The sequence below is a fragment of the Calonectris borealis genome, chromosome 22 (genome assembly GCF_964195595.1).
Source record: "Calonectris borealis chromosome 22, bCalBor7.hap1.2, whole genome shotgun sequence".
Classification (NCBI taxonomy): domain Eukaryota; kingdom Metazoa; phylum Chordata; class Aves; order Procellariiformes; family Procellariidae; genus Calonectris; species Calonectris borealis.
This window is the reverse complement of record NC_134333.1, coordinates 8044901-8064094: the sequence shown is the minus strand read 5'-3', so window position 1 is coordinate 8064094 and position 19194 is coordinate 8044901. Positions and strand designations below refer to the sequence as shown.

The 19194-nt window shown below is 53.3% G+C and overlaps 2 protein-coding genes and 1 long non-coding RNA gene across 6 annotated transcripts in view; 1 reads left to right on the top strand and 2 right to left on the bottom strand.

Moving 5' to 3' along the window:
* ZNF652 (zinc finger protein 652) overlaps positions 1 to 8925 on the bottom strand; it is a 35601-nt gene extending 26676 nt beyond the window's left edge. Inside the window, exon 1 of the mRNA XM_075171461.1 lies at positions 6828 to 8925. The gene's annotated coding sequence lies outside the window, so the exon portion shown is untranslated. The remainder of the gene's footprint in view (positions 1 to 6827) is intronic.
* On the top strand, positions 75 to 15636 carry LOC142091901 (uncharacterized). 2 transcript variants are annotated; one of them, XR_012676901.1, is made up of 2 exons: positions 75 to 219; positions 3732 to 15636. It is a non-coding gene; the product is annotated as an uncharacterized LOC142091901 (long non-coding RNA). The 2 variants fall into 2 exon arrangements; XR_012676900.1 differs by lacking the exon at positions 75 to 219 and adding an exon at positions 271 to 717.
* Positions 11224 to 17534, bottom strand: PHB1 (prohibitin 1). 3 transcript variants are annotated; one of them, XM_075171469.1, is made up of 7 exons: positions 17448 to 17534; positions 16661 to 16786; positions 16092 to 16253; positions 15384 to 15526; positions 14627 to 14743; positions 13343 to 13438; positions 11224 to 12412 (listed from the first exon to the last, which is right to left on the bottom strand). In XM_075171469.1, the coding sequence occupies exons 2-7, from the start codon at positions 16746 to 16748 to the stop codon at positions 12200 to 12202; spliced, it is 819 nt and encodes a 272-aa protein (XP_075027570.1). In that variant the 5' UTR covers positions 16749 to 16786; positions 17448 to 17534; the 3' UTR covers positions 11224 to 12199. The 3 variants fall into 3 exon arrangements, with proteins under 3 accessions (XP_075027570.1, XP_075027572.1, XP_075027571.1); XM_075171471.1 differs by having other exon boundaries at positions 17474 to 17516; XM_075171470.1 differs by having other exon boundaries at positions 17407 to 17448.
* Between the last annotated feature and the right edge of the window lie 1660 nt (positions 17535 to 19194).

The following is a 19194-nucleotide window of genomic DNA, read 5'->3' as shown; positions in this document are numbered from 1 at the left end:
CGCGTGTGCGCGAGCAGGGGAGCGCGCGCGCGGGGCCGGGGCGGGGGGGGGGGGGGAGGACGACGACGGGACACCCATAGGCTGAGGGGAGCGGGGCCGGCGCGCGGCGCCCAGGGGCGCATGCGCCGTCGGGCGGCTGCCTCGCTTCCCCCCCCCCGCCCCCGCCCTTCGCTGTTCACCTCGGGCTGCGGCGGGGCCGGAGGGGAGCGCGGAGCGCAGGTGAGGCGCGCGGGGCGGGGGGGACGCTGCGCATGCGCGGGGGCCGGCGCCCCGCGGGGCTCAGGTGAGGCGGCGCGCGCGGAGCGCGGTGAGCGGCGCGAAGGCGGGGGAGGGCGCCGGCTCCCCTCAGCGGGGCCGACCGTTACTCCGCTGAGGTAATTAGAGAGGCCGCCCTAATTGCAGTCAGCTGAGCCGGGCAAGCTGTGGCGAGGGCTCCGCTGCGCTGCGGCTAACCCCGGCCCACGCCTTGCCTCGCTCCGCGGGCACCTCCGCCGCTCCGGTGAAGGCCCCTGGTCTCAGCCCTGCCGCCGGGGGAATAATGGCCGTAATAGGAAGCCGGGTCGACGCCAGGCCTCGGGGCCCCGCTCCTCACGGATAAATGGGGATAACGCTTCACACAGCGGCTGCCGTGAGGGAGCGGCTGCGGCCTCGGGATGGGAGGCGCCTTGAAAGGGCCGCCTGTCGCGTAGGGTGACAGAGCTGCCCCTCAGGAGCCAGGTAAGACCTTAAAAAAGGCCTCATCAGTGAGGCCCTATCTGATTTACAGTAGCCAGAGGAGTCGGTCGCTTCTGTTATTATGCCAAACCCCAGCTCCCACTTGTTCAAACCTTCCTCTCCCCTTAAAATACTAGTAACTACTTAACTCTGGCCTGTGGTTTCTTGATTACACCCACCTGCAGGGCCCAGGCCTGATGGATGAGGGAGATGTGACAAGAAGTAAAAAAATATTTTTTTGCTGGTAGAGCTCCCTGTTGGTGGCAGGTATGGGGCTCATAAAAGGATGCGGGGAGGGTCGGGACTGCTGCTTTCCAGGCTGGCACAGTGTTTTGCAGTGGTATCACCTCTCCCAGGAAACTGCGAAGCTTACTCCATAGCCCTGAAAACCACTGCTGAGCACTGTGTAGGAGGGAAGAGCAGTGCTGTGGTTTAGGTTTGGCGGCAGTAAAAGAATTAGCAAGAGTAGCAGAAACAGGAAAAGGGGGAAGGGCAGCAGCCCTTTTGGTAGTGTTAGCTGCTTCCCAGGGACTTCAGGAATCTCTTGTGCCATGTAGCTTTGGCTCCCTCTTGCCCACTCTCAGACTCGTGTTCCTGCTGTAGTCCCTTTTTTTAAATCCTTTAGTCTGCAATCCCTCTCTACCAGTGGTTTGTTTCCTCATCTGTTTTGTTTGCTGCAAATGCCCCCCCCCAACAGTGTAGGGCACTTGATTTGAGGTTCTGCAAAAAATCTATACACCTTCACACCCCCCCGAAATGTAATGCTACATGCCAGTGTATTTCACCTGCTCTTGATTATTGAACATACAACCCAGATTTGAGTTCCCTGTCCAGAGCAGTGATCGGGGCATTTAGAGTTAAAGTTCACGGTCAAATAAAAGGGGCAGTGCAGGCTGGGGAAGCCCCATGGTGGGATCAGAACAACGTTGCCAGTTTTCTTCCTTGCCCCAGCAACCCCTGCTGTGGGGGCATGGGAAAGGAGCAGAGCATGGCACACTGCTCTGACCAGCCCCATGGGAGCTGTTACTAGCTGGCCCAATTCAGAACAGGCTCCAGGCTGTTCTAATCTCTGCTGGGACTGGAAGGCAAAGGGGGATAGCTGGGGGAGACCCTGGGCTTTGATGGCATGGGCACTGCTCCATCTTGGCCCAACACCCTTGTGCAGTGCAGCTTCTTGAGAAAAATGGAGAGAGGATGTCAGGGGATGTGGTGCTGTTCTTGGTTAACTGTGTGCATGTGAAGGATGCCATGTAGTAGAATTTCCTGCCTTGAAAAGGGCAGGAAAAAAAATGCTGGGGACCTTTTTCTTGGAAGGTGAATGAACAAGACAGCAGTGACAGCCCCACTTCCAAATGTGGGATTTCAGCGGAGGGATGTTGGAAAACAGTGGGTGCTCTTATCCAAAGGGGTACAGATGAGGGGTAAAGCCATCAACTATTTCAACACACACAAAGGCAAAGCTACTGCTCGTGTCCATCCATGGGACAAGAGTAGGCCAGGGCCTTGATGATCTTTCTCTCCAGCATGTGAGGAGAGCATTTGGTCTCCCAGGCTGTTCTGCTGTTCCCTCTTCTCTGATGCAGTCTGTGGTTTTCTAACCAGGGTTCCATACCCTGAGCCTGCAGCATGAGGTCCCCTCATGTTGCAATGGCTACTGGAGGATTGCAGGCACCTTTCCTGACAAAGGTGCTCTGCATCCTCAGCTTCAGATGATGTCAGCGAGGGTTACTTCACTACCCCCCAAATAAGAGATATGCAGAGATTAAAAGGAAGTGTCAAGTCCCTCTTTCTCAGTGGACACCATAACTCTGCAGAGGCAGAGTTTAAAAAAAAATAAATAAAGCAGGGACCAAGTGCAAATAGCCTTGGACTCTGAAGGGCTTCTGACATGATGAAACCAAAGCACTTGTCCTCATGGCCCTGTTTGTGTCCCATCAGCATCGGTGGTGGCCTAGGGAAGAGACAGCTGCAGAGGAGTGCAACTCTTCCTAGCCTCGCTGCATGGTTTGGCTCCTGAATGCCCAGGGCACCCAGCAGTGCACACGTTCTTCCCTGGGTGTTCAGCTAATGGAGGGTGACAGCTCCTCATGCTGCTCCCAGGGAGGGATCCAGCTGAGAGGCTGGCTGTGGCACTCAGCCCTGTTCCCACAAGGAAGCCTGTTTAGCTATTTACATCCCTCTCTTTGATCTAGCTTCTGACATGAAAAGACATGTCAGCCAGGTAAAGGGAAACAAACAAAATGCAGCAACAGTCCCACATCTCTGCTTGCACACGATCTGCTCCCTAGCACACACCTGCCTCACAGCCACAGATCCTTATCAGCCCTCTGATTTCCTTGCTGTCATCTCTGCTTTCCCTTCACAGTGGTGTGTAACTTCTAGGGGCAACTTTCTGCATCTTGTTCCCTGCTCAGTAAGATGCTGCAGCTCCCTTGCCCCCTCTGTCTGGCATTTCCCTTCTCTCTAGAGTATAACCAGTGTGGGAAGTGCCCTCATGTGTCCTCCTCATTGCATGGGTGCTGGGGACAGGTGATACAGGTCTTCATTTCCTCCCTAACCTGCTGCAGTGTTTCAGCTGTTTGCAGCTCGCTCCAGAAGTAGCAGCAGTATGTGACATTGTCCCTCCCTGGAAACCAGACCTTTTTTCTGCTGAGCAGCTTAAGACCTTTCAGAGTGAAAAGTACAATAGAAGTAAGACAATTTGCTGGGCCAGGGGCCGCAGATAGCAGAACACAGTGTTACCCACCTGTGTTTTTTCTAGAGGACTAGATGTTCTAGACTTGCTGAGAAAGCAAACTTAACCAGTAAGAGTATTGTTGAGATGCAGCGAGCTCTGTGGTGGGGATAACCACTACTACCAGCTGCAGAATGGTGTGGGAAGGAGAAAAATCCAACAGAGGTGAACTACTTTTATCAGCGGTTAATTTTCCCGTGGGCAGGCTTCTTGGGTTTGCAAAGCTGGGTGTTCCTGGGCAATCCCTGAGCCGTCTGCTCTGGTTATTTTATATGGCTTTCAGGCAGCAAACCAGGGCTGGAATCCTCTGGTATGAGAGATGTCTGCCCAGTCCGGGACCTGCAGTCCCACGTGAGCTGTGCTGCTGTGAGATGGAGCCCGGTGTACAAGAGTTCTTGACTTTACCCAGGCAGCGATGGCTCTCTGCTTCATCTGGACTCCTGCTGTGATGATTTCTTGGGAAACTTGGCAGCCAGCGAACCAGCCCTCCTAGCCTGCTTTCTTTCCACAGCCAACAGGGAGATGGCTGTCCTACCTGCTTCCTCCCATGGTGAGAGGTGACTCTTGGTGGCTGGTTGGTGCTGGTGCCAGGGCTGGCACTAAGCAGGGCCAAGCGGAACAGCACTAGGCCTTCTCTGCATGCTTGGTGTTTTGCTGAGGCCCCCACATCATAACAGTGCTGTTTTGGGAACAGCCTGAACTGGGCATCACTTAACACTTGTGAGCGCAGTTGCAATTGCGACTGTTTCTCCTTCCCCAAGGGAGAAAGGCCCTTGGAGCGAGGTGCTGCTCAAGGACCCTGCAAAGAACAGGCCCTGCCCCACTAGGAAAACCAGCCAAGGGTGAGAAGAGAAACTGAGGCACGGACAGGGTGCTGACACCTTGCTGACCGGGTCCGCAACCCAACCGGTGGACTCTCAGATTAATGCTTTATCTTTTAGGTCTCCTGCTATGTCCTGCAGGATCCAGGATCCTTTCAAGCAATGGGAAAGGAAGCAAAAGGAAAACAAAGGGGTTTTCCTGCTAGTTCTTGTCACAGGAAGCCCTGCGCTGTCTGAGGGAACCACCGCCACTGAGTGCAGAGGTGCTGGGCTTTGAGACTATATAGAGCAAAGTAGAAGTTCAAGCAGAGGAAATTCCTGTTCCCATTCTCCCTTCTCCTTTACTAGTTCAGTGTAAGGCCACAATTAAAGATTAACTGCCTCCAAATAATATAGCAGAGCTAACACCCACCAGCATCTCCTTGTGTCCCAGAGATTAGACCTTCAGAGCAGCAGGGTACAGGCAGAGTTGACATGCAATAAACACCCGAGAAGCCGAATTCCAGACTGTGGTACCAGTAGCTTTAACTCTGCCCTTCTGAGAAGACACACTCAGCCCTCCCTGACAAGTATTTTAATGCTGCAAGCACTTGGGTGCTGAGGGGCAGCTCTTCAAGGACCCAGCATGGTTTTACAGGGCCTTGATCTCAGCCGGGGCAGGGCAGTAGTAACAGCCTTGTATAATGCAGAAAAGTCTGGCAGGTCCATGTGTGGGTTAACAACTTTCTTTGGGATACTGGGGGCAGGATGGTAACATGACTGTATTATCAGAGTCATCAGCCTCTGCATAAAAATCATGCCACAAAAAAAATAAAAAAAGGTCTCTTTGGGGAGCCTTGGTTTTGTGCTTTTTTTTTTTTTTTTAAATGAAGTAAAATATGGATTCTGGGATATGGCAGTGGGACAAGAGCAGGATGGGAGGGAGGGAAAGTCACAGAATTGGGCTTTTACTCTTTGTTGTCTGTTCAATCAGCTTTGGTGTTATGCTGTAGTCTCAGGTGGTCTCCGCAGCAGACTGCCTGCATAAGGGAAGTTCTAACGTTTGTGCTGGGGTAATTGTTAAATGGAAATGTCACCATAGCAGGCTGTTGGAGACATTTCTGTTCCTGCGTTAAAGAGCACCTCTGCTCAGATCAGCATCAACCCCTACCAAAGCAGTGCAAGTAGGGTCCATGTACCTTGGCTGGTGAGGAACAAACTGGTTTAACTAGAGTCCTTTCCATTTACACCCAATCTTCCAGCCTAGCTTTTTGTGTAGAAGCTTCCCTCTGGGTTTGAAAAGCACCCATGGAAAGCTGTGCTTGGGAGGAAGATGCTGTAAGTGACAGAGGAAACAGAGCTGTATTTACCAGCTTTGCAGAAGGGGCACTGCAAGACTTACACCCACGGAAGTCATGTTTGAATTAACGTGTCTGGGATAGACTCACCTTGTTCAGGCTTAACCCCTGCTTCCTTCCTGTTCTTGCCTCTGTTGAATATTTTTAACCTACCGCTTCAGAGGCATCCTGCACGCGCTCTTTCCTAGCCTCCTCCTGCCCTTCCTGCCTTGCTGCCCCTACCAGCATGGGGGACGCGAACACGTCTTGCAATTGGCATCTTCCACTTGATTCCACCTTGTGCACTGTCCTCCTGCAGCTCGGTTTGGGACACAACTTCCCATGCTCATGCGCAGCTTTGGCTTGTCAGACATCAAGGATAACTCACTGCAGGTTTCTGAGTTTGTCCAGATCAGCATCATGTGCAGATGCGGTGCGGGGAACCCCAAATGCTGTTTTTACAGCAGCAGTTGAGCTCAGCCTCCCGTGGGAGCTTCCCAGCCTCTCTAGTTCCTCTTTCCTGGGGATGTGTTCAAGCAAGAACTGGATGCCTGGTCCACCAGGTCCTTTCCCCATAGGTTTGGTTTTTTATTGCTTTCTATGGGTGGGGAAAGTGAACCCAGCATGGCTGTGGGTGAGCGCATGGTTAAAAGAAATACCCACTGTATTTTTCTAAAGACATCAGATGCTTCACTTTCTCTGGAAGTTTGTTCTGCATGCCCTAGCTAGAGTATACTTTATGTCCCCCATCACTTACCCTTATACCTCTCTACCTGTGACAGTCCTCTCCTGCTTCACCACGTAGAAAACCAAAGCACAAAAAGTCGAGTCATCCCTAAGTAAACCTGACCTACCTCTGAGACTTACACTAGTGTAAGTCGGGACTTGCTGGACTGAAGTCAGCTCAGGCATATGAGGAACTCTCAGCCCCCAGCACTGACTAGTTCCAGGCAAGGAATAATTAAACCAAATTTGGCCCTAAGAATTGCTCCCCATCTCCCAGCTGAGCTGAGCTCCAGCCTGGCTTAGGACATTATTTCCTACCCGCTTCCACAACTGCTTTCTCCCCCCACAGCCCCTGTCTTTCAGGACAGAGGCATTTTCTGCTAGATCCACTTGGATATAAACAGCACAAAGGAAGCAATAAGGAAACTCCTCCCTATCCCTTGCTCTAACCACTTCAGACACGCTGCCAGCTTGCTGCAGGGTATAAATTATCACAAACTCGGGGAGCTCCCTTACCTGGAGAGGCTTCAGCTGTGGTGCATCAGCGACTGTCAGGGAGCAGATGCCCATTTCAATGCAACAGCCATGCTGCAAATTACAACCGCTGCAGAGTGCCTATCCATGTGGTTGTTTTCAGCCTCCTCTTCACAAGTCAGGTAGGGTGGTTATCTATTAAATAGGAAGAGAGCACGCGTGCGAGAGAGAGGGTGAACACACAGAGGAAATCAGGCAGTTTCCTGTTTGTTTATCATGAACAAAAGCTTGTTTGGCTGGTCTGAATGTTGCTAGCGGGCTGGCCCAGCTGCTGCGGGTGGTGCAGAGCTGAGCTCTTCCACTAGCATGAAAGGAAGCAGAAGTAAGGCAAAGTCTCCCAGAAAAAAAAACCAAACCCAAACCTCTCCGCAGGTTTGCAGCCAAGGCAGAGTGGTGGGCAGGGAGATTTCGCCTTGGCGTGAGGGCTCTGGTGTGTGAAGGTGGCAACCAACTGCTGCTCTTTGGTCTCAAGCAGGAGATGCATTCTGGTAGCAGAGAGGGCTGCAGTCCCCCTCATACAGGGCCCTTTAGTGGCACCAGCAGGTCTTATGTTGCCCATTACCAGCAGACTTTGCCCAAAACCTGGTCCCTGTAGTTCCGTTTTTGGGCTGTATGCAGAGAAATACAAGTGATGAGTCTGTGCTGCCATTACTCTAATTGCTCTGGGGCCACAAAACTACAGGGCTTCAGATTAAAAAACTGCCAGGCTTTTACCGACACTGGACCCTCCGGTATGAATGAATCATACTAATGGTCTGGACCCGAAGACTCAATGCTGTTTTCTAATGTCAAGCTAAAACAACTTGCACCTCTGAAGTCATGCCTAGACATTTCTGTTGTTCCTGTCCTAGTAATAAACTAGGGATGGCCTTTTGTGGTTGGGAAAGGGATAGGAGGAATGCTCAAAGGGCTGCAAGGAGGCAGGCTGCAAAGCCAAGCCACCCTGGGACCAGGGTTAGAAAGAGAGACAGGCATTTGCACCTTTTAATGCGCTACCTAGAGGGGTTAAAACCTGGAGCTGGGACCAGAGATGCTGAACAGAGTGAAATGGGCATCAGAGGTTTACCAGGGCAGCCTGGCACAGGGACTAAACCCTCCTACCTGCCTGCCCAAGAGGTGCTGCCTGTCAGACAGCTCTTTTGCCAGCTTGTGCTTTTTCTTCTTTGCCTCGGGATTGTGCTATTGTGTTTGCCTTTGTCCACGTCCACTCCTCGCGTCCTCTGCCCCGGGCAGGGTGACCTCCCCGCTCACCTGTCCCCACGGGAGGCTGAGGGACACCCTTTGCTCCCCACTGTCCTCCCCGTGCAGAGCAGAATTGCTGCTGCCACCTGGTGGGAGAGCAGCCTGGCTGCCGGCCTCCGCCGCGCCGCAGTTTGTATTCGTCTTGCCTCTGAAAAAGGTGACCTCTTCGCAAGCGTCCTCCCTGGCTAACGCGGGCTGTCACGGGGAGCAGCAAAGCTACAGCCTCCATCACGCACCCGCAAAACACCCCTGCCCCAAGACTTTGGTGCTAAAGGTAACAATTTGTTGGAAAATTGAAAGATCTAGAGTAGCTGGTGTGATGCTGGTGCGAGTCAGCTTTGGGGAGGGAGAACCTGACAGAAGGGCATTTATTTCTGACTAGCGAACACCCAGGCAGAGGTCTGGGTCAGAGCCTTTCTCTGACTAAATTTTTGGGCCATTTTAGCTAGGTTGCTTAAGGAAGTGTGTGCTTTCTCCAGCCCAGTAACACATCCAGCCTTGCTGGGGAAACACTGGCTTTACGCAGTCATGCTGTCTTTCCTCTGGAGAAAAGCAATTTCAAACTAAATTGATGGGGGATTAAAAGTTGTCAAATATACTAAATTCAAAGTGTTTTGTGCAAATAGGTGGCAAAAATAAAGAAAAACTGACCACAGAAAGCATCCCCTTCCCCAAAGCAGAAGTTTTAGCATGGCTGCAATCCCTAATAAGCAGCAGACAGCCCACACAACAGAGAACTCGTGGAACTGCTCAATGTAGGAAATTCTTCAATCAATCAGACTTGTGCCATGCATTTCAGACAGTGGGAATCCAGGCGTGGCAGCCAGACGACAGGCCCACTGGCTTTTCTGGTCACAGAAACAAACCTGAAGTTTCTTCACTTCCCTTCAAGTGGCATCATCCAGCTGCCTCCCACCCATGATCACAGCTTACCTGGGGCTGAAGCGTCTTACCCAAAAGACGTGGCATGTGGTGATCACGGAGTACAGTGTCACAGACAGCGGTTGCTCCTCCAGGCACGGTCACAAGACAGCCCCTCTCTTGCTCTCTCTAAGGATGAGGTGAAGGGGGAAGATCTGCTGTTTCTGGAGCATCTCCAGCACCTTCGTACATGTGAGAGTTGCAAAGAGCAGGCAGCCCTTGCAAGAGCTGTGCCCCGCAGCTGGGAGCCAGCCCCCCGGTAGGCCAGCAGAGCAGCAGGTGACAGTCGCAGGACGTCAGGCTGATCGAGTGGTTTATGCAGGCTATCTGGGAGGGCAGACCAGGACCTGCACAACAAAACTCCTCTCTCTGCCCTCAGTACAAAGCCACATGCCTTGACCCTCTCTTGTTTCTCCACCCCAGGTTGCGCTCCACTTTCACGAACAAGTTTTCGTTACTGGATTATTAAGAGCAACAAGGTTAGAAACGCCAGAGAGGGTGGGGACGCCTTGTTTGTTCGAGCAGCGAGGGCGGCCTGCCTTCATCTTACCCAAGCCCGAAGCTCTTTCTATTGCCCCGACAAGTAGAGCACTGAGAGCGACTGCTCACACCCTGCTAACGCCTCCCGAACACTGCGAGGGAAGGGCCAGCGTCCTGGGAAGCGGAGTTCAGCCTTCGACACTCTCCAGTCCAGCCTTGGCCAGGAACGCCAGGCAGGCCAGTCCTTGACTACATAATCTTGACTTTCTGTTTTGTTTTTACATTAAGGAGTCTACCAGCACCCGAGAAGTTTGGCAGAGGATGCCAGGCAGTGCTCGTTCACTGCTGCGAGCTCTCAGAGCAGCATCCATCCAGCCAGCAGAAGGCTGTTTCCTTACCCAGTATCCCTGTGCAGCCCACACAAAACCACGTCCTGATTTTAGGGTCACCATTCCCATCTGGAGCCAGATAGCTCGACAGTCCACATGGTCTACAAGGCTGAAGAGCAGCTATAAACACAATATAAACAAGGGGTTCAGCTAGCACACACCAAGACAGCTACAGGTTCAAGAGCAGCTTTGAAGTCTGATGAGTTCATGGCAGCTTTAGGCATTAAGTGAGGCACAGCAAGGGTAAAGGAGCAGTTAACAGCCAGGGAACATTTGTAAAAAGAATTACACCCAAAAGCAAAGGAAATGGTGATTAATCAGACCCAGGGGCCACAGTTAGAGCCTGAGACACCTCCTCCAGAGAGGCTAACAGCAAAAGCAGCAGGAAACGCTCCACACTCCACTGAAAATGCAGAACTGGAGGGAGAAGTATTGCAGAGCCAGAAGCTGAGAAGGGATTTCAGACACACTGTTGTGAGGCCAACACCTGGTGCATGGAACTAACAGAGAGAGAGAAATGCAGGAAACACGAAGGGGGCTTTAAAAGGAGCCTTGGGAGAAAAGTGGAAGCTTCCTTACAAGTGTCTGAAGCAGTAAACCAGAAGAATAAAGAACAAGAGCACTAGAGAGGGAAGAGGTCTGGAAGTTATTTGGGAGTTATGGACCTGACTGCTCAGCTGCTTAAAATATTTTGCAAGCTCAGGCACCTCATCACTGCAAGAGCATACCCTGCCCAGCAGAAAAAGCAGGCGAGTCTTTCCATTTCGCCGGAGGCGAGGGCAACAACCCAAAGTGGCTGTACGATGACGAAATGAGCCCACCATTCACAGAAGCTTTCCTGAGGGCTCAACATCCTCAGGGTAGCGATGACACCCAAAGACTGCGTTGCTCAGGGATAACAGACATCGCATGAGCACCCTATTTGCAGGATGGGGGTAATAATGGTGTGCCAGGCTAGCACCATGCCTTCTGACAGCCGCTGGCAGGTTAGAAGCTCACTGCAGGCTGTACCAGGTACAATACACCCCTGTTTTCTTTCCAATGGCATGGTGTTGCATCAAAAGAGCACCCTGGAAAATGCGTGTACATGCAGTAAATGACAGGCTGAACTGTGCACGGAAAGCAATTAAAAGCCCTCACAATAACCTCAAGATATTCTCAGCCTGACCTTGTTGCAGGAATTCAGCCTAAGAATCATATTTCAAGCTTTTAAGTTGTCAGGAGCAAGACCTATTTGCCTGTGCTAAGCGACTTTTATCCAAATAATCTAGCACAAGCATGAGGTGTCATGCTCCACTGACCCAACCTTCATTCTTCTGAGATATAAAAAAAAACCCCCACACTACTACACTTGGGACCGTGACATTTATTGAAGGCTGGTTATACAATCTCACCCATCACATCCTCCTCACAATTCAATTTCCCTAAATAAAAAGAGCATTGATGTAACAGAGAATTCTGCCCACGTCCGACTGCCTGAGCCACGGAGCACCGAGTCATCCCCTCTTTGTCCCAGGTGCCGTCTGGAATAGGCCAACTGCCACTTGTACTGACCTTGATGAAAGAACCAACGCTGCACAACAGGGCAAGCGGCAGCAATCAGATCAGTGTGCGGCAGCGGGGGGAGAAGTGGAGATGTCCCATTTCCAGCATGTACGTGAGAAGTATTTCCTGCAGAGGAAGTATCTTCTCCTCCATGCCTGAAATCCATCTACTACATGAAGTGAATCTCTGCTATTCTCACCCCCAGCCACAATCCACTCGATCTGTGCCTCCAGCTATCAGTGCTATGGTTCACACAGGCACAGCAGAGCCGCTGTCCTACCAGCTGAGATGTCCTCTTTCTCTCAGCTGACACCTGAAAAAAGACTGGCTTGACTGAAGAGCGAGCCCTGAGCGTCCCTGTTCCATAGTCCAGGACCTGCAAGTCTGTAATGATCCCGGCTCAGCCAGCCTAAAGGCACTGAAGCATCGCTGTGAAACCAGATTGATACAGCACTCTTGTGGTCAGGGCGTCACCTGGGCTACCTGTTTGTCCCAGGAGTGAACAGATGAAAACTCTGCTCCTGTCGCTCAAACTGCCTGGAAAGGGGCAATTCTCAAACCTAGCTTAATGGTCAGTGGAGCCACTGCTCTGACCGTACATGGGAGGAATGCAGGTTTGTTGTCAAGAGTGTTCAGTTTTATTTGATTAAGAATTCAAAATGGGTTGAATTTTAATTTCCTCTGCTTTTACCAATGAGGAAATTGCAAAGATTCTTTTGGAAAGGACTGATCTGGTAGGTGGAGGTGACCAGGCTAGCTATGGCTGCAGAGCCAGGTTCACTGCGGCAGCTGGAGGAGCACAGACTGTCCAGAGGGCAGGTAGGTGATGTTGCGGGACCGTGAGAGCTGGTAAGCGATGTCTTCAGCTGCCTCCAGCTTGCGCAGCTCAATCAAGCCATCACCTGCAGTGGCCAGCGAGTTGGCAATCAGCTCAGCTGCTTTCGAGTCTCCCTCAGCAGAGATGACAGCTGCTTTCTTCTGCTGTTCAGCCTGAAAGTAAACAGATGAGAAGGGGAATAACCAACAGAGAAAACAAAAGAGAAGAAAGAAGCTATTGTCATGTCTAAAACATAAATTCCCACTTCACCACCGTACTGTTCTTTTCCCCAGTAGGATAGCTAAGACAGAAGGTGATTTTATTTGAAAGCTGCATTCATTCTCTTAGACTGTTTTCCTGCCTACTGTGGAAAAAACGTTGAAAAATCATCTTGAAATTGCCCTATTAGTCTTAACCTCATGAAACATTAACCCACCTAAGGGCACTCCTGGTGGAAAATTATCTATGAAAGACTCGAGAACTTCAGTGGAGTTAAAACCAGGTCAGATAAACACTTCTACTGTTTAATCATCCCAGCTGATTACATGCATCTTACTGCATCCACTGGATTAATTTTGGGTGTAGTTGCGGGTTCTTGCAATCTCAACAGGCATGTGTTCTCAGCTCTACTGGGGTACTTTAACAGGAAATTGTTTCTGTGGATGCTCACTGAGGTCCTGGGTTGATCTGAGATTACGTGGTCTTGCATGCAGTCAGTAACACTCCTAGGACACAGGCCCCCATGCCCATGATATCAAACACCACGGAAGCTTCAAAATTCCCAAACAGTAGGAGCACTTGGGTTGCAAATCTCAGCGTCGAACCCCATTTCTAACTGACACTTCCTCCTGAGTGCTGTCTCCTCCATGCAGACATTTCTGATCAGCACTCCAGTAAGACTGTGACACAGGATTATAAGAAAAGACCCACAAAACCAACCTTATCTATCCAACAATCTGAGAAGCATGTCAGCATTATCACCCTAAGTGACTACTTCATTCAGCCTGCCCAGTCTCTCTCCAGTGAGTGAGATGTTCACTGCAAGCTAGAATGGGAAGGAGATACTGGCAACCATTTCCAGGTTTCTCAGAAGGACAAGGTACCTTTTCCACAATGAATCTGGCTCGCTCTGCTTCTTGCTGGGCCACTTGCTTCATTTCAACCGCCTCCGTGAACTCCTTGCCAAAGGTCAGATGGGTCTGCAAGGCAGAAATCAAGCAAAGTCCACAACACTGACAGTTTACGTCAGCACTGCTGTGACCCACCCAGCGCCCAGGGAGGGGGCGGCCTGCCTCTATCACTGAAACTGGAATGGAGATGGAAAGCCAGTATCCCTAAAAAAACAGAAACTGGGACAAGCGGGGCTCCCCATCCAGTTTTGAAGTCTCAAGGGAGACACCACAAGCGCAACTCCAGTCCAGCAGACCAGTAACACCAGTACCTCCAGAGACACACCACGCTCCCCTGCCACCGCCGCTTGCTCGAGCACCCGGCAGAGGCAGCCCGCTCGCCCAGCGCTCCCCTCCCAAAGCAGGGAAGCCCGCTGTCTGCCAAGCCATCCTACACCTTTCGTGCTCCATTATGCACTGGTGTGCTCAGTCTGGGCTGTTTGGACAGCTACAGGCTCCTGGGATGGGACAAGGGAAAGGTGAATTTCCTTCAGTAGTGTGCTCAGTAGAAAGCACCAGAAACAAAGAGTCAAAACCTCACATTTTGCAGAAACAAAGTCACCTTCCTGCGAAGACTTCCTATATGTTCAAAGCCAAATGAAAGAGCTCGTTTCCCTTTCCTCTTAAGCAGGCTTTCGAGGGAAGTCCCAAAAGAGAAAGGAAGAGGTGCATGTACAAGCCAGATTACAACAGATTTAATTTACAAAGCTTATAGGGAGGTATGAGGGAAGAGCTCCCTCCTTGAATAGTCTTAGAAGACTACACAGCCAGGAGAATAACTAATACTTCATAGAAAAAAAGATGCTATGAAAAGTGTACATTTGCACTACCTCCTCATGCCTAGCACTTTCTCCCTGTGTCTCAGGGTGCTTGTGGAACAGCTGCCTTCTCTAAAGCAATGTGCAGCCTGATCCATCACCCTCAGAAGCTTTTGCTCTTCGTTTTAACTCTAAAAGCCCTGCAGCAGTGAAGTCTGTCGATGAGCCAGCGCAGCGGAGCCTTCAAAGGCTTGCTCAAGGTCACCGAAGGCCAGCGACAAAACCAGAGGTACTGACTTGAGCTGTAATCGCTACATCCCATGCAACTGCAGACAGACGAACGTAGTCCATGTGTCTGAACTTCCAGCCCACCCTTCTCTGGCCATCCACTGATTCTCTTCTCCACTGCTCTTATTTGGGTGCACTCCAAAGAGAAAAACGGGAAAAGGAGAGCTCTTACCAAGGACACATCATCCAGAATGAGCCCGAAGGTTGCTGCTCTCTCCGTGAGGTCTTCGCTCACTTGCCTTGACACCAGCTCTCTCTGAGTGATCAATTCTCCAGCATCAAAGCGAGCCTGAAATCAGGGCGGACAACAGTGAGAAGAAAGCTCCAAGAAGTGATAGATTCTGCATGCCCCGCCCGTCTTTGCACCCATGAGCCCCAGAGTTAATCCAGTTCTCCCAAAGCCAGCAAACAGCGAGCTGCCCAGACATTTAAGTAAGAGAAAGACTGAATGACTGGGAGTTTAAGCGTAAGCTGGAGGGGAGGTTGTCTAGTTGAGCACTTAATGTAAAAGCTGGACTAAAGCTGGTTAGTGGTTATTTCACAGTCCCCTGGGGATGCTTCCAAAAACGGAGATCTTCAGTAAGCCGAAATTTAAGAATACAGGAGAAATGAAAATGCCAGTGTCCTGTCTGCAACTCCCAGCCTGAAGAGCAGAGCTAACAACTGAGAGCAGGTAACGAAGAAACCTCTTTCCATCCAGAGATCATCCAACATGAATCAAGTCAGGCCAAGCAGTCAGAATGACCGAGACACAAACAATTAGTGTAGCTACAATTAGCTCTTCTGGATGGCCCATGAGAGCCTGGGAAGTGGAAAGAGCAGCTTTATTCTGGAGCACGACATATTCCACCCTCCAGCAGGTCCCTCACTGCTAAAAAGAGGAAAGGAAGATGACCGGCAGAGCCCAGCTGCTCTCACGCTGTCCTTACCACAACAGACTTGAGGATTTCAGTTGTGATTGAGGGCAGGACACGCTCATCATAGTCCTCTCCAATACTGGTGAAAATCCGTGGTAACTGGGCAGTCACTGGTCTAAACAGGATACGCAACGTGATGTTCACGTTCTGTAGATCTGTAGGAAGAGAGTCACGAGTTTAGTGGCAAACCACAGGGACAGGAGATATCCTGAAAGTTGTCCTCTCCAGGGTAACTAAATGAGAAAGAATAAACATTCAGACTTCTTTTTGCCAGCAAAGACGAGTTATTTTTACCACCCCTTTCACCTTGGGATCCAAATCCTCCTTACAGAGGAGGGATTACACCCCTTTCACCTTAAGCTTCAGTTTGTTTGCGGTGCAGGGAATTACTTGCTCTACTGTAAAGACAGAGACTTCATGTTTAAAGGGACGACTTACGGGACTGAAGGAAGGGTCCCTTAATCTGTTCTGTACCTAAAAAGACAGATCAAACCATTCCTGACTCTGTGCCAAACCGGACTCAGCACACGTGGGATCTCCATGTCCAGAAGAGGAAAATCCCACCCAAATACTCATTTTGTGGAAGTTAAAGATCACAAAAGTCTTGACCGTGGTAAAGCTTTTTCTCCTGTCCACCCAGCTGCTAACCGAGCAGCATCAGCATAAGCCACAGCACGTCATCGCCTGGTTCTCTTACAGTTGCTGGGTCCCAGCACTCACCTTTGCTGCCAGTGATCACAGGAATGTTACGGGGGCGAGAGCGGCAGTCAAAAATGATGGGTTTCTGTACCCAGGGGATGAGGAAGTGGGTACCTTCTCCTACCACCGTGTCCTGGACCCCGCGGAATCGGTCAAAGATGACAGCTCTGTGGCCCGCATCGACTAGAGAAGAAAACAGCACGTCAAGCGCGGTTTCGCTATTGCCACCCGTTGTACCTGCGCACCACCAAAACCTTCCCATGGAAACGGTCTATCGGGGATAGGCAAAGCCTTTTCCTACAGGAGACGGGTGAAATTAATTGAATTGCTCCTTGTTGGGAGCAACACGGCAAAGAGAAGATGCAGCCATGACTGCTGGCCCCCCAGTCTGCTCGCAAGGGCAGCGGCTCATAGAGAAGGGACCTCGCAATCCTCTCGCTTGTGCAATGCACGAGGTATCAAACAGCCCAGCAGGGCTCCGTGTCTATTTTCCCCCGATGCCGTTAGCAATAAAAGCACAGAGCAGCCAAGATGCTGACAAAAAAAAAGATACAAAGCGAACTGGAAAGCGCTCGGCCTCTCCCACTCACCATTGTAAAGAGCAGAATTGACAACTCCACCTGCGACAGCCAACCCCAGGCCAAGCTTCCCAAGGCTTTCAAACACCTTCGCAGCCATTTCACGCGTCCGGTTCCAGCCCCTTTAAAAAGTCCCTCCTGCAAAACCACACGAGCTTGTTAAAACCGTATGAAGCCAGAAGGGGCGGGGGGGTCCCGTGTGCAGGTGCCCACGGAGCCCAGGATTGACCCCCCTCCAAAAAACCCACCCTGCAGCGGCGGCATTCCCCCCGGCAACTCTTGTCTCTCCCCCTCAACAGCCACCCCAGCCCCGCGGGCCTCCTCCACCCGCACACCTCACGCCTCTCCTCCCTGGGCGCAGAGCCTGAGGCCCCGCAGCACCCCGCGTGTGTGGGCACCCCCACCCCGGCACCCCCCACCCTCCTCCCGGAGGTCGAGGCCGCCTCCCCCGACCCGCCCCCGGGTCACGGCTCCCCCCAGCCCCTCTGCGCTACCCCGCCTCTCCGCTGCGGGCCCTCCGTACCCCGAACCCGGCTCAGCCGCCTCCCGCAGCCCAGACCCCCCCCCGCCAGGCCTCCCTCTCCCCGCTCCCTCCTAGGCCTCTCGCCCCCAGGACAGGCGTCCCGTGAGCCAAGGCCCCGCTCCCGCTCCCAGGCCTCGGCTCGGCTCGGCTCGGCTCGGCTCGGCTCGGCCCCGGCCCCGGCCCCGGCCCCGGCCCCGGCCCCGGCCCCGGCCCCGGCCCCGGCCCCGGGACCTACCGCGCCCTCCCGCCCCGCTCCCCTCCCGCAGCGCCCCTGACCTCCACATGAATCCGCGGCCACCCACCCCAGCGCGCCTGCGCGCCGCGCCAAGACGCCCGCTCCTCATTGGCCCGCGCCTCTCCGCGGCATTCTGGGACATGTAGTTCTACCTAGCCCGGCCCGCTATCGGGCGGCTTACAACTCCCGGCGAGCTCCGCGGCGGCCCACTCTCTGAGCAAGGCCACTTTTCATTGGCTGCAGCGTCCCGCTGCCCGCAAGGCCTCTTGGGAGCTGTAGTCCTGGCGGAGGGAAGCCACGTGGGGGCTGCAGCGGGGCGCCCTGGGCCGGGGCCGGGGCAGAGGCGTGCGGGGGCCCAGAGGTGCTGCCTGAACGCCCAGAGAGGGTGGGCCAGCGTGCGCCCACTCCTCGCTTGTCACGGGAGAAAACGGGGCTGGAACTGGCCTCTCCCAGTACTGCCCGGACAGAGGGGCAGCGGGTCCGGGGCTGGGGGGGCGTGCGGACAGCGGCGGATCAATGGTTGTTGGAGAAGCGGTGGCAATGCCAAGGAGGGACCCCAGACGTCCGGCCACATCCCCCGCCTGCCTGCGACACTGCCCCCGGACCAGGCAGGCACCCGCCATGCGCTTTGTCCCCTTCGGTGTGAGAAACCAGACAGCCCCCAGCGCAGCCCCCGTCCCGCTGCGGGGCTCCGGTGCTGGCAGAGGACAAAGGTCCCTTATTCCCTCGCCGTGAGCCCCCCCTTTGGCCCAGCAACCCCACAAGCAGCAGGGCCGATGCCGCTAGAGGGAAGCAGCACTCTCCCGTCAGTTCCAGGAATCCTGATTAAAAAGGAAAAAAGAGAAGGGGATGAAAAAAATAAACCCAGGGAGACCCAGAGGAGCCGCTTTCCCCTGTCCTGTCCCCGCCGTGCACCCTCCCTGCTGGGTTTTCCTTCTGATGTGACACCGCTGGGCACAGGGGACTTCATTACCCCCCAGGCCACGTCCTCCCCGACAGCATTTCAGGATGAAAATGGTGGTGAACCCCCTCCTTTAGGGCCCAGCAGATCCCAGGAGCAATTGGGGAGCATCGTGTCCCCCCTGCGAGCTCAGAGGGTCCCTTTCCCCCCTGCTCTGCTCCAGATGGGGAAACTGAGGCACGGAGCTGCTCAGCAACCCAGCAATGGAGGCTCCTGTGCCGCAGCCTCCCAGCTGCCTGTGCTGCCCTTTGACTGAGGTGACAGTCGGGGACCCTAAAAGTGAGGGCAGGCCCAGCTGATGTCCCCGATCCCCAGCTCTCACCTGCCTGCGCCTCCAACCCCGCGTACGCAGCCTGGGGCGGCTGCGCTGGAGCAGCTCCTGCCTGGGAAGGTCACTCCCTCCCAGGTCCCCTCGGGCATCTCGGGGTCCGCTGGGTCCCCGGCACAGCTGTGCGGACAGATGTGCTGTGGAAGCCCCGTCCTGTATCTGGCAATGCTCCTTCCCAGGCCACAAAAGCTCTTTTGTGCCTTGGCAGCGCTGGGAAGCAGACGCCAAAGAGGACCACGACGAGGTGAAGGTGTTCAGCAGTGGCCAGACCTGCCGGGGACCCCCCTGAAGCCCAGCTGAAATGGGGGTGCCCCAGGGAGCCACGGTCCTGAGCCGGACCTGGCCCTCCTTGCGATCATTGTTCCCAAAACCCCGAAATCACCGCAAATTGATTTAGGGGCCAGATCCCAGCAACCCCCAACTGCAGCAAGCGGGAAGTGTAAAGCTGAATTTTGGGGGCTCCCGCGCCAGCCCTCGGCCACGTGCCTCCCTCCAGGGA